The sequence below is a fragment of the Mastacembelus armatus genome, chromosome 18 (genome assembly GCF_900324485.2).
Source record: "Mastacembelus armatus chromosome 18, fMasArm1.2, whole genome shotgun sequence".
Classification (NCBI taxonomy): domain Eukaryota; kingdom Metazoa; phylum Chordata; class Actinopteri; order Synbranchiformes; family Mastacembelidae; genus Mastacembelus; species Mastacembelus armatus.
Window position 1 is genome coordinate 14,172,808 of NC_046650.1, and position 13,710 is coordinate 14,186,517.

At 39.6% G+C, this 13,710-nt stretch overlaps 1 protein-coding gene across 8 annotated transcripts in view; it reads left to right on the forward strand.

Annotated features, from left to right (window-relative positions):
• The first annotated feature begins 271 nt into the window (after nt 1–271).
• mpdz (multiple PDZ domain crumbs cell polarity complex component) overlaps nt 272–13,710 on the forward strand; it is a 40,807-nt gene continuing 27,368 nt past the window's right edge. For 5 of the 8 annotated variants that reach the window (XM_026320012.1, XM_026320048.1, XM_026320039.1 and 2 more), the window contains exons 1-14: nt 272–392; nt 2,538–2,619; nt 4,343–4,509; nt 6,787–6,948; nt 7,294–7,433; nt 7,801–8,014; nt 8,431–8,553; nt 8,779–8,979; nt 9,546–9,648; nt 10,036–10,124; nt 10,902–11,136; nt 12,452–12,538; nt 12,863–12,942; nt 13,084–13,230. In XM_026320012.1, coding sequence (XP_026175797.1) covers nt 2,604–2,619; nt 4,343–4,509; nt 6,787–6,948; nt 7,294–7,433; nt 7,801–8,014; nt 8,431–8,553; nt 8,779–8,979; nt 9,546–9,648; nt 10,036–10,124; nt 10,902–11,136; nt 12,452–12,538; nt 12,863–12,942; nt 13,084–13,230 — 1,764 coding nt within the window. In that variant the 5' untranslated portion in view covers nt 272–392; nt 2,538–2,603. Of the gene's footprint in view, nt 397–2,537; nt 2,620–4,342; nt 4,510–6,786; nt 6,949–7,293; nt 7,434–7,800; nt 8,015–8,430; nt 8,554–8,778; nt 8,980–9,545; nt 9,649–10,035; nt 10,125–10,901; nt 11,137–12,451; nt 12,539–12,862; nt 12,943–13,083; nt 13,231–13,710 lie in introns of all 8 variants that reach the window. The other 3 variants (XM_026320056.1, XM_026320021.1, XM_026320076.1) reach the window with 3 other exon arrangements.

A 13,710-nucleotide genomic window follows, 5' to 3' on the forward strand; every position in this document is an offset into this window, starting at 1 on the left:
TAAAGGAACCCAGCCCAGGTGGCTCCGTATCCTGGACTGCAGACAGTGCCAGGGGCCCCAAGTCCCAGCTTCACAATGTAACTTTTCACTAATGTGATTATTTGCAAAAAGTTTACACCTCTAAATATTAACTGGCTCATGCTTTATTTTATAGCCTGGGACCCCCATTAACACATAACTGGATTTGGAGACAGGGCCTGGTTGCCGGGGCAGCCAGCAAGTGGCGCTTCAGTCCCAGCGCAGCTCTCGGTGCCGCTATCTCTGAAAATGTCTAGCGGATCGAGTTACACTACGCCCCGTCTTTAAGCCGCAGTCCGTGCGCCGTTAGCCGCAGGACAACACTGGACCTCCTGGGACAGGGGCCGCGGGGACAGTGAAGACTCCACATCCATGTAAGTGCGTATTTTCTGACAAGTTACCCTTAAGACAACGCTACTACAGTTATTGTGGGGAATTAATTGATAACTTCAGTTTTTGCAAGAGTCGCCTTTGTTCGCTACAACATCGCCCATGAGAGGAAAACACTGAGAGACGCCTGTTGTCGCGGCGGCTCATTGAGAAACAAAAACACAGGACGCAAACTGACCGAAGCGTCTGTGTTCAACTATAAAGTGTCTGATATGTGCTGTACATGAGCACGGTGCGCGTTTTTGGCCCAAACCAGCGACACTGTCTAACTTCTTCTCCGTCTCCTTCTCGGAAGCCTGTTGCTTTCTCACTCCATGGATGAGATGGAGGAGGAGTTGAGAAAAGCGGATTGTCCCAAGCGCCTTGGCGACTGTATTCAAAATACTGGCAAACCTGTTTATATTTACTAACAGTGCGCATACATATGTTAACCAACTACATTAGGAAGTGGCCTATTACACCGGGAGGTAGCGGAAACCGACGTGGCTTATAAATTTGGACCGGCAGCCTGTTGTTATTAGCTGCTTGTGGTCACAGCAAAGCTCACACACGGCTCCAAGGACTGTTTCCAGGAGGAAACGCCACCTTAAGGCCCCTATGTTACGGGCAGAGTCCACAGTGTGACAGTAGTTAATGAGATCCTCAGGCCTTTAGTGAGTCACAACACTGAATCACATATGATGAGCAGCTACATATGTCCCTGAAAGCAACATGTACAGTATAATAGTTACATTCATATTAGTGTAATAGCATGAGGGGAAAAAAACTGTATAAACCCACTGACGGTTGGTCTCTACAGTGAAACTATTACAGCCTGACGCCTTATTGGAAAATTATAAGAATCATGTAATTAAATAAACGTGTTTAACCAGCAAAAGAATTTAATAATCAGCTTTATGTAGCACTAATATTTCCTGCAGCAATTTATAAGTACAGAAAAATCAGCAGTACTCAAAACTAAGTTTAATTATACATGCATACATAACAATAAACCAAATAATTTACAGCTCCCAGACAAATAAAATAAACATCTGCCACAGTATTTAGAATCTCAGTAGCTGGTTTGTAAAGTAATAAACACACATCAGATGAAGTATAAAAGAAGACAGATAAACCAGTGCTGTGGCGATCCGGGTGCCACATGCACTGTAGCTATTCTAAGAGTCTATACAGGGCTTTTAATTATCTTACCGGTCGCCTTTAATCGCATCTCCCTGAGTCATGTCATGCTGCAACCAAGCAACTTCTAAAGTCAAATATGATGTGCCTGACATCGTAGTCAGCAGCCATCACTCCCTTAATAAAAGCATTACCTAAAGAGAGAAGACATCGCCTCCTTCTTAAGTTACCATTAGGTTTTGAAGATGTGATATATCACAGCAGCAAGTGGCTTTGTTTACACTGTATTTTCTCAAAATGATGAAATTATTGCTACACCTGGCAACTATGACCTGAGAAGTGTGTTATGCTAGTTTTTAGGGAACTGATAAGGTTGTTGGCATGCATAGAGTTCTGAATCATCAAAAATGGCTACACTTATCAGATTGGAGTGCAGTGTATAATCATTCAGCGCAGATGTGTCATGCCAAACTACAAAAATAGTGTACACAATGTCCTGAGAATGTAAATGAACAAGTGTTAATCCATCAATAAGAGCATTAGTCAAATAGAAATGAACTGACAACCTAGAGTAGATGTGTGCTTGTAAAGAGAGTCCACACCACAGGGCTGGGGCTCAGAAAATAGTCTTCATCACAATGGTCACTGTGACGTTATGGTGAAGGGACAAATAAGCCTCTGATGGAAAAGAAGCAAATCCATTTTCTCTTTCATGCTGACCTTTTGAATGAAGAAGGCTCAAGAAATTAGGTTCAGAGAATGAGTTTTTATGCTGTTATTTCCTGTTTGTATAGAATGTGTTGTAAAAGTTAAAAAAAAAAAATATATATATATATATATATATATATATATTTTTTTTTTTACTAAAGGCCTGAGGATCTCATTATATATATATATATATATATATATATATATATATATATATATATATATATGAGGAGATTTGTGCCCTGATACTGAGCACTCTGAGTGCTGAGGAAAAAGACATAACACTGTGTTGTGCTTTACAGGCCTTGAAAAAGGGCAAAAGGCAGAATCGCTGTTAATGGGGAGAAATCACATCTGGAATTCTAAAAATGATCGAAACAATAGGTAAGTCATCGCTTCTATTCTTTCATGATGAACAGACACACCTGATCGAGTCAGTGTATTATCATGGGTGTATATGCTAATGATTAATTTTATAATCATTATTATTGGTAATCTCTCAGGTTTGTTGCCGTTGTGTTCTTTTCCTTTCATACTCATGTCTCTAATTGAACCAAAATAGGCTTTAGCGTCTGCTGTTGTCTTGCTGATAGATTTCTTACTCCGAGTTGGTTTTGTTAAGATTCAAACCTGCTGTAATAAGCAGTGCAGTTTTTGCAGATGGGTTTGGTCTAGTCGTTTTGGTGTCAGCCTTTGCAGTCCACATTTGGCTTCTGCTGTGAGTTTTCTCAACCAGAAAAGAGGCGCGTGGAGTGCCAGTGTTGCCATATCTGATAATGTTGCCACATATTTGATTGTTTGTTTGTCGCCGTTGAAATTTATTTGTCCAACTGTCAAGCATGGAGCCAAAGTGGTGCTGCCAGTGTATTTCTTTAAATCTGCAATCTGTGGTCAACTCTGAAGTCTGGCATTCTGACTGACTATGTCCAATAAACACAAGTGTACAGGTTGTGGCAGTTACACATTATAGGCCAGTTGTTGTATAGTCTGAATTGAGGCATGTATGTAGGTCATTAGATGCTACTGGTACATTTCTGTGATATGAAACCACACAGAAAGACAGACTATTTTAATTTTGTTATTCTTATGCTCTACTATACCCTATCTCTTATGGCTAAACGCCTGATCTCTAGCACAGAAATGTACACACACACACACACACACATATATACCACACTCCGGTGGGACTCTTCATTATGTACACTGAGGCGAGGGCAAAGGAAATGACACAGTTACCTGCACAGAACCAGTAACCAACAGAAAAAAAAAAAAATATGCCAAGGCTCAAGAGTTACTGGCTTGTTTACAAGCTTTGTTCTAACAACAAAGATTCTCATAGCAAAAAGCACTTAGGACCTTGTGCACGGCCTATTAGATGTTAGTCACAGCTGCTGAGTTTTAGAAATTGCTTCATTTTTGTCCACATGACATTAGACTGGCTCTTCTTCCTTAACAAACCACAATGGAGTCGCTCGATCGTGGGGCTTATACAGGGTCCAGCAAGCAAACTATAGAGGCCCTGATTTTTTTTTATATTTTCCTTAGTAATCCATCTATGGACCTGCACACCCCCTCCCCCATTGAGTCTACATACAAAAAAGGATAGATTGCCATTCCGAAAACAAACACTATGCTGAAAATTCTGTTTTTTTTCTTCTTCTGGTGCAAAACCTGACGTTATGCGATTTCAATATAGTAAGGTCTGTTGAGCACCAGTCAGCCTGAGCTAAGCCGACAGGTTGTGATTTGTTGCTCCCTCAATCCTTCCTCTATACTTCATTTACATGTCATTGTTAAACGTAAATAAAAACGTTACAGACATATGCAAATTTTTATAGAATATACTAGTAATGTAGAGCTTTGTAATGTTGAATATAATGTAGAAATTTGAAAAAAATATTCAGGTTAAAATAAATAAGAGTGTTTAAATGAATGAATAAGGTCATTAAGGTCAACACCCTTAGCTGTCTCACGGTCTGTGTCCATGCACTGATAAAACCTCTGTCCTCATCATCTCTCTCTCCACCTCTTATCTCTCCCACACCTCCTTCTCCCCTGCATCCTCTCCTTCCCTCTTGCCGTCACTGAAATATGCGATGGCTTGCAGATACACAGCGTGCCTTGCAGGCGGTGGAGCGTCTCCAGGCCAAACTGAAGGAGCGGGGGGAGGTGCCCACTGAGGAGAAGCTAAGTCTGCTCAAATCAGTGCTCCAGAGCCCCCTCTTCCACCAGATCCTGGCCCTGCAGAAGTCTGTCCAGCATTTAAGAGACCAGGTAAACTGACTAAATAGTTTTCTGGTATTCATGTTTTGCCACTGTTAAATACTTTGCACACTCACATTTTCATAGTAATGACATAAACTATAGGACTGTTTAATATATTGAAAGTATTAATTTACATATAAACTGTCTAGTATTCATTATTGGAAGCCTAAAGGGGCTGGCAAGAATATGAACATGTTAAATTAGAATAACAATGCTGAATATGAATGATGCTAGTGTTCTGTGTTATTAGTATTAGAGTAGAAACTATCAAAATGCATATAAACAGAATAATATAAACAGAAGTAGCAGTGTTTGATTGAAAAAATATATTATGTAAAGACTGTGAATCAGGGACATGATTATTACTATGTGCATCTCAGTAAGGTTGGAATACATAAAATATCCATGTTCGCTGGGATTTCCATGGCATTTGTCTTCCCCGTTTTCTGGGTGACCTCCCTTATTCTGTGTTTGGCTCGTGTCAAAGCATGAAACCCCACCCCTTTAAATCCCCATTCCCAATCGTGTTGCTGTTATGGCCAAATTGCTGTCAGGGTTCACACAAGCCAGATATAATATGGGCACATGAGCAGAGACAGTTGGTCTAAGTCAGGAAACTATTTTTTCAAGCTGATTCTCCCCATTGAGAATTGAACACTTGATAGGAAGGAAATAGCTCTTAAGTCACAGTGGAAAGGGGCCAGGGTGAGCGTCTGAAAAACAGAGATGAAAATATGTGAGCTATGCAGTGGGAGGCAGGGATGTTAGAGCTTTTTACTCCTTGTGGAATTTAGATTATAAAAGCCGGATTGGCATTTTTGTATTGCTGGCAGTTTAGTTTATTTCAAAAGAGGCACATTCCTGTTTGTGCATGTGTGCTAATGCATTTGAGTTTGTTTTCCAAAGCAAATTTTATCAAGCAGCCATTCACTGTAAACTCCCTTCAGATCTTGAAACGGACCAACAATGGTAAAAATGGTAAAAAAGCATATTTCAGAAATAACAAATATATGAGAATCTGCTGTTACAGAGCTTTCAAACCCAACTGCACTTGCATGGGTTCCTTAAGCAGAACCAATTTGGAGCGAGTGTGCGTTTTGTGTTTTGTTGTAAGACATGAGCCTGACACATAAACACACACACATACACACACTGTCCGTCTTCTGGCTCTGCTAGTTAGGCCTTGCTCAAACCATGTAACTATGGTGACAAGACCCGACTCTCCAATGAGAAAGAGGCCACTGCTGCTGTGTGAAGTGGGGCAGAAACAATTTCTTAAATGTGCAAGAACCAAACTGGAACTTTAATCCTCTTAACCAGGCCCCAGCTAACAAAGCTCATGCATGAGAACTGCAACTTAGCAGCATGCTATGCTAACTTAGCCTGGGTTTGTTTGCACAGTGCAGCACTAATGGGTCCTGTCCAGTGCAGTTTTGTTTCTGACTAATCTGGGTCTGTATTTAAAGCAGGCATCATTTACTGTATATGTTTCCCAAGATCTGAAAGCTGTACAGTCAACTTCCTAATGCAAGTTCACAAGGACAGCTTTTGCTTGGCAATGCCATATGCCGAATAGAGTATTATGAAATTATCACTGTGTAATATACACATCCTTTTGAATCCAGTTCACATGGTCATAAACATTATGCCCTTTTGGCTAATGAATAAAAAAAAAAACACAGTTTTATGCTGTCGTCACGTTCATGTAATTCATCTGTCACACAAGTAAAGTCACTGCAGTAATTAAAACTCAAGCATATTAAGGCCTCCAGATGGCCAGTGATGCTTTTCCCCCACCATGATAGAAATATTGTATTTGGAGCCTAGTCATTGTTGGAACATCAGCTAAGAGCTATTATCTGCTGAAGGATTAGGCTGCCATAGATCCAGCTAATCATGGAGGGATAACAAACTGCCATCCCAGTGGTTTAAGACACACAGACTTCAGGGTTTTGCTGTCTAAATTTAAACTTGCTAAATGCTTACTTTTACAAAAGAAATGCATTGTGATGTGTGATGTGATTTTATTTTCTCTATTGCTCAAACTTCATTGTCTTCGGTTGGATGTAGGGCAGTAATTGCTGCTTTGTGTATGATCACTCTCTAGAAATTCAAAGCTACTTGACGCAGCATCCAAACTGGAAACCTAACCAACATAACTAACATGTAATTTTTAATTTGAAAATGTTTCTTTACAGGTGTATTTAGCTCAAACCAGAATCATCCAGTGATTACCTACACTTGACCAGCATCACTCACTGCATGTATTTTTCTTAATTTTTCCAGGGGAGCGTCTCATCATCACCTGGGAGTGACCTTGGTGATCATGTCACAGCAGTGAAGCCCAATGGCGGCCATGTTTCTTGCTCAGACATACCATCTGCTACAAACATCAATGGCAAGACACCATCTGAAGAATTCGATCAAATTATTCAGTCCATGGCGCAGGTATGACTAACTGCAAAGCTGAAGCAGTGAAGTTTGCACAGTAAGTTCAGTCAGTTCAGTAATAGAGGCTTACACGGTGCCATTCTGGCAGGAGTGGAATCTATTACTGAGGTGCCAGTAGATTTACTGTTTTGCTCAGTTTAAACACACAAACACAAACCATCACTTCATCTGTAAACAGGTGGATCACCTTGAATAGGAATATCCAAAGGCAGTCAAAAACTAGAACCACAGACACACAGCTCTCTCAGGGTACTTCAAACAGACTTTTAAAGGCTGCCTGCAGCTTTGATGCTGTAGTGAGTCAGCATGAGGTCAAAGACTATACGTGTGTGTATGATGCAGGGGCGCTACGTGACACATGTGGAGCTGCAGAAGCCAGTGGCAGGAGGTCTGGGCTTCAGTGTGGTGGGCCTGAAAAGCGAGAACCGCGGCGAGCTCGGCATCTTCATCCAGGAAATTCAACAGGGAAGCGTGGCTCACTGGTACTGAATCACGCCATCTTTCAAAGTGCTAAGCAAACACACTGACTCATTAAAATCATACCACAACAAAGTTATAGCCTTCCAGAGAGTTTTTCAACATTTGGTAATTGTTAAATCAGAATTAAGGAATTAGAACAGAATTCTCTTGGAACTTAGAGAAATTTGGGGGATCTTATAAGCTGGCGTTTGTGGAAGCTATACTTGCCATCAAAACATCTCAGCTGGGAGCATAAACTAAAATTGGACAAATGACAAAGATGGAATGTCACAGAAAAACACAATCAGTATGCTACCAGAGCAAAACCGAATTGTCTGTAGTAAGTTATCTCCTTCTCTAAAAGACATTCTCTGCTTCTTTGTGATTCAGTGATGGAAAGCTTAAAGAAGCTGACCAGATTTTGGCCATTAATGGCCAGCCCCTTGACCAGAAGGTGACCCACCAGCAGGCTATAGGCATCCTGCAGAGTGCTTCAGAGAAGGTGCAGCTCACTGTGGCTAGAGGACCTATACCTCAGCTGGCTAGTCCTGTGGTGTCCCGCACACCCTCTGCTGCCAGTACACTGTCAGCCAACTCCAGCATGGTACACACATATTCACACAATAGTGCCACAAATGAAAGTAGCATTTATACTTTCAGTTGCTAATTTGGAGACCAAAAAGAAACAGACATATTCACAATCTGAGAGGACTTTTACATCTAGAAACTCAAAGACACCATGCTAAGAATGCACACAGGGAAACAGCTGAGCAGAGAACAGTCACTACCAGAGACACATATACTTTTTTGTTTTTTTAAAATCAAAATTTGCTACTTTAAAGGTATGCTCATCTTACAATAGATACCCTTATATTTTTGGTGAAAACATTACATAGTTAAGGTCAAAGCAACTTCAGACCTAGTCAATGGAAACTTTTAATCTCTCAATCATTGGCACAGCTGTTCTTAGATTCCTACTCACATTATTTATTTATTCATTCTTTTGTTTGCTGTACCTAGTTGCAGCATGTGGAGACGATTGAACTGGTCAATGACGGCACTGGACTTGGTTTTGGTATTGTTGGAGGAAAAACCACTGGGGTTATTGTGAAAACCATCCTTCCTGGAGGCATAGCTGATCAGGTGATTGCATTCATGTGTTCTACTTTGTTTAGGAACTGGCTTTCAGGGGGTTTAACATTGTTTAGTTGTTGATTACCATTAAAAAGTTTTGGGGTTCTTTTTTCTATTTAATGACACTTTAATGACAGAATAAACTTATATGGTGCTTTTGTTTGGTCCTGTATGGGTTTAATTTCTAGTGAAACTTCACAGACTAAGACAGAAAACATACTTTTTCTACCTAAGGATGGCCGCTTGCACAGTGGGGACCACATCTTGAGAATCGGAGACACTGACCTGCATGGCATGGGAAGCGAACAGGTTGCCCAGGTCCTCAGGCAATGTGGTAACAGGGTGAAGCTGGTGGTCACCAGGACTCCCGTGGATGAGAATCCTCCTGTCTCTGCCATCATGCCAGTGGTGCTCCCCACTGTTAGCGAGCAACAGGTGAGCTCTGTGAAATGCACTGTAAACCAAAAATATGGCAGGGATTTAAGAGAAATTCTTACAACAAGGAAATGTGTCACTTTGAGACTGATTTCATGATTTGGAGCTTTCTCTGGACCAAAGCATCAAGCTGAGGATTAGCAACACACATAACACTTCAGACCTAAAGTTCACGTGTTTCACCTCCAGTTTTGTCCTTTCTTACTTCTTGACAGCACTGGATAAATGGTATTAAAGAAAATTGCAGGTTGGATTACCTGTGATTTACATTTTGGAGAGTAGATGCTGCTTTACTCACAAACACCACTTACAAACATTGATTTCACAGCTATTTCAAAACTCAGCCTGTGAATGGACTTTGAGCGACCTCTCAGAATCCTTACATCAAGTATGACTTTTATTCTTGCTGTAATGCCAAAAAGGACATCACATGGCAACCATAGTGCCTGGCTTTTATATCTGTAAAATTAGCAGTTTGTTTGTTTGCATCTACAGAGTGGACTGGGATGGAGTTATTAAGTCCTGAATTATTCTGTCCACACCTCATCTAACCTTCATTTTTGCAGCCCTTTGAGGAAGAGGAGGCTGAAGCATTTGATGTGAGTCTTACCAAGAACACCCAGGGACTAGGGATCACTATTGCTGGCTATGTTGGAGATAAAAATTTAGGTAAGAAGTAGCACAATATGTTTACAGAACAAATGACCATTTAAACTGAGTATCATGTTAGTTTCTGTACATTGCACAGCTAAAGAGAGTGAGCTTTTCTAAATGATTCCAAAAGAAAAGGTGAATATTAAAATTGCATTTACCATGTACACAAAAACTAAACTTGACTACAGCTGAATTTAAGTTTAACATCTATGGTCTTATCAGGTTGGTGTTTCTGACTTATGTTAACACTGACACATGCTACATGCTATGACTTCTACCATCAAGCTAAAACATCTGTTTGTTTTTCTCCTTGGGTCTTAGTTAATGTGATGACTCATGGCTAGCTTACACATCCTATTACTTTAATTTTTTTTTTTTTTTTTACTTGTTCTGACTTCTCAGAGCCCTCTGGTATTTTTGTCAAGAGCATAACAAAAGACAGTGCCGTAGATCAAGATGGCCGTATTCATGTGGGAGACCAGATAATCGCTGTAAGTACCCCGATTATGCCGTCTCTGGCTATTACAGTTTTCTCTAGTGTCATGAGGTCAAATATGTAGTGAATGCTTTTTATATGATAGTGACCACAGTTAATTATTCAATTAATCTATTGCAAAATTATTACATGTATAATTTTGAATAATTCAGAATTAACTGGTAATTAGAAGTGAAATAAGTGTGTTTTATTCAGGGGACTAAGCATACGATTCTTGAATTAACACAGTGAGCAATTCAGTTTTTAATTTCATTACTTCAGGACATTAACAGTGAAGTTAAACTGTGTGTAATTTCTTGCATCATTTGAAACATGAGTTAATGTTGCCCTGTGTTTTTTAAAGTTCACAAACTCTTGTTTTGTTATGGTTTATTGTGTGTTTGTGTGTGTGTGTGTGTGTGAGAGTGTGTGTGTGTGTGTGTGTGAGGGGGTGCTTGATTGAGTTTTGGTCTTAAGCGTAAATGATAATGTGCTTTGGGACTCAGCTTAAGAACTTAATAAACCACTTAATTGACTGTGAATTATTTAAACGTATGCAGTTTATACCTGCCTTAAATGATCTAAATAAATAAAGTGAATTGCTAAAACAGATGAGTATAGCCACGTGTGGTACTCTGTTTCACTGTATGCCTGCTGCTGTTTATAATTGCTGTTATCAATCTTATTTCAATTTCGCCTATGTCAAAGAATATAGATGGTATTTTAGCATACTCACAATGCCGACACAAGCTCTCTTGTCCTGATCTAATCCATGGGCTCACACCCTCTGCAGGTCGATGGTGTAAACATCCAGGGCTACACCAATCAACAGGCTGTGGAAGTACTCAGACACACCGGCCAGACAGTCCACCTTAAGCTGATCCGACGGGGGTTCAGGTCTGATGAGATCCCTCCTGCTGTGGCCCCCAGTGTCGCTATTCTGCCCCCATCCACCACCATCCCCACCACCACCACTGTAATGAGGGAGCTTGAGCTGGAGAGGAAGAAGGCAGAAGAGGCTACTCAAGGTAGGAATTTAAATAAATACAGAAAGAACACATGTCTTCGTATTCATCATCGTGTCAGAAAACCTTTCATTTGATGTGTCAATTTGGCTCTGATGATGCAGTTGGGAGTAATTTTCATGTAACTCCATATGTAAATTTCAATCACATTCATCAGTATCATTAAAATACAGAAACTCATTTGTCCAGATCGACAGTCATATGAATATATTGCTTCAACTCCGTAGAATTACAGTATATTTGATAATAAATCAGCATACCATGCCCAACATTTGACACTGCATCCATAACTAACAAACTGACAGCAGAATCACACCAGAGGTTTGCATGTATGAGCAGGAAACTGTCATGTTTTTTTTTTTTATAACATTTTTTCATAATATTGACATTAAACAAGACAGACAGAGAATAAACAGAAAGATTCTCATCTCTAGCTGTCCTGATAGGAGTGCCAGGCTATTACAGAAGCAAGAAAAGCAACTTGCTAAGCAGCTCTCGAAAGTGATTAGATTTGGCATCAGGATGCTGCAAAACCAGCAGCAAACAGACAGAAACTGAAGAGGTTTTTCTAGGTGTGAAACCTGTTCGAAATAACTATTACAAAATAACTATTTCTATAGACAATTTATATCTACCTGTCTTATACATATATTGTACATCAATATGTACAAAATCAAATCCATTATTATTATTACATGTGCTTACATCTTTGGAGTTCCATACATGCAAAACTGAAGAGTTGGTTGAATAGATTATATGTTAGTTACTTTACAGAGGATCATATGTTAGGTGTACAAAGCTGTAATGGATCATTTAATGGTTGGAATATGAAAAAGAAATTTAACTATGCACTGAAATTGTTGTCAAGTCAGTATTAAGGTTTCAGAGTTCCTTTTCACACACTAGACTATTATTAATATAATGCTGGCACTTAAAAGATGCTGACGTGAAATGCTTGGGTGCATAGTTGGTAATTTCATGGGTGACCAGTTTGGTACCCAGTGGAACTCCAAAGACATAAACCATAGCATGAAGTTGTAAAAACTATGAGGTTCATTAAACATATATTTAAAGCCTTGGAATGTTGAGGGTCTGTCATTACAGCAAAAGCATGTATATTATTTTTGAAGGAGTCTAAAGACAGAGTGATTGTGAAAAAATATTAAATAAAGAGATGATTACTTTTCAAAATAAATTTAGCATTTGTGTAGTTTAGTAGGTGTGTGTGTTAGAGGGGAGTAGATAACTTTTTCCAGTGGCTTTGTGCTGAGTGTATGTATTGCTGCCCGCTTCTGTCTGTCTCACCGTGTGTTTGTAGTCACTACAGATGAAAAGCTTCTTCAGACAAAGAGTGAAGGATCTGATGTCAGCCTAGCCACCGATCAGCTAACAGAAGACAAACATGGTAGGAGGCTGGGATTCTTCTTTAAGTACAGCAGAAAAGATACTGGGCACACAGCTGACAGATAAAGGTTATTGCTGTCAGGACTGCATTGAATAGCAATAGACAAAATGTGAAGAAATACTGAGATGGATGGTGTTAGTAGTTTCATAAACAGTGCAATAGTTTTAAAATGTTTAACAGGTACTAAAAAAAGTATTTTCCTACTTTTACCTAGTTGGAAATTAATGTTGCATCGATGACTGTGGATGGTTTATTTCAAATTTATTTCCCCTCATTATGCTGTTTCATATATTAATAAAAGTGCTTTGTATTGTGTTTTTCAAGTGATGAAGCAAACCCCCTTTGAAGAAGAAAAACTAATGAGGAAGTGGCAAGAGATTTTGGGCCCAAGTAATGAAATTGTGGTATGTTTCATTTGCAAAGTTAATTTGCCTTTTGCCCATGCATCAAATTAGATGTACTAGGACTTTGTTCACTGGCATTTGCTTCATACTGAATACTTCAAAACTGCCCTGAATTGTTTTGACTTTATTTTTGCATGACAGGTGGCTCAGGTGGAGAAGTTTAGTGAGAGCAGTGGCCTGGGCATCAGTTTAGAAGCCAACAATGGGCATCATTACATCCGCTCTGTGCTACCTGAGGGACCTGTTGGTCAGTGTGGCAAGCTGTTCAGTGGTGATGAGCTGCTTGAGGTACATAGTCCCTTAAAAGAGATTAACAACGGGGGAGACCTTTTGTTCATTTACTTATATATACTTTGTTTGTGGTGCATTAAGGGACATATTATTTAAGAGTATGCACTGGATACATATATCAGGAATTACAGCCGAACTCTTTAGGTTATAGCAATAGTCAAGGGTGAATTTCCTCTCAGGAACTGATAAAAATAAAGTATAATTTACAGTAACACTAACCGATATTTTTACATTAAAGAGTTCAATGGCCATGTGCAATGTAAAAATGGTTACATGTAATGACAAAACCACATGGAGTTATCACCTGACTGCAGTTCTCTGCTTCTTTTAGCACATTGTTTTGGATTTATGGCCTGTAGCTTAACTCTTTTGGTTCACTCTCACCACTTTCATTTCCAGCTGCAGCAGGACAGTGAGACAGTCAATAAATTTGTCAGGTGGCAAGAGACATGTCTAAAAATGAATTCTGTGAATTCA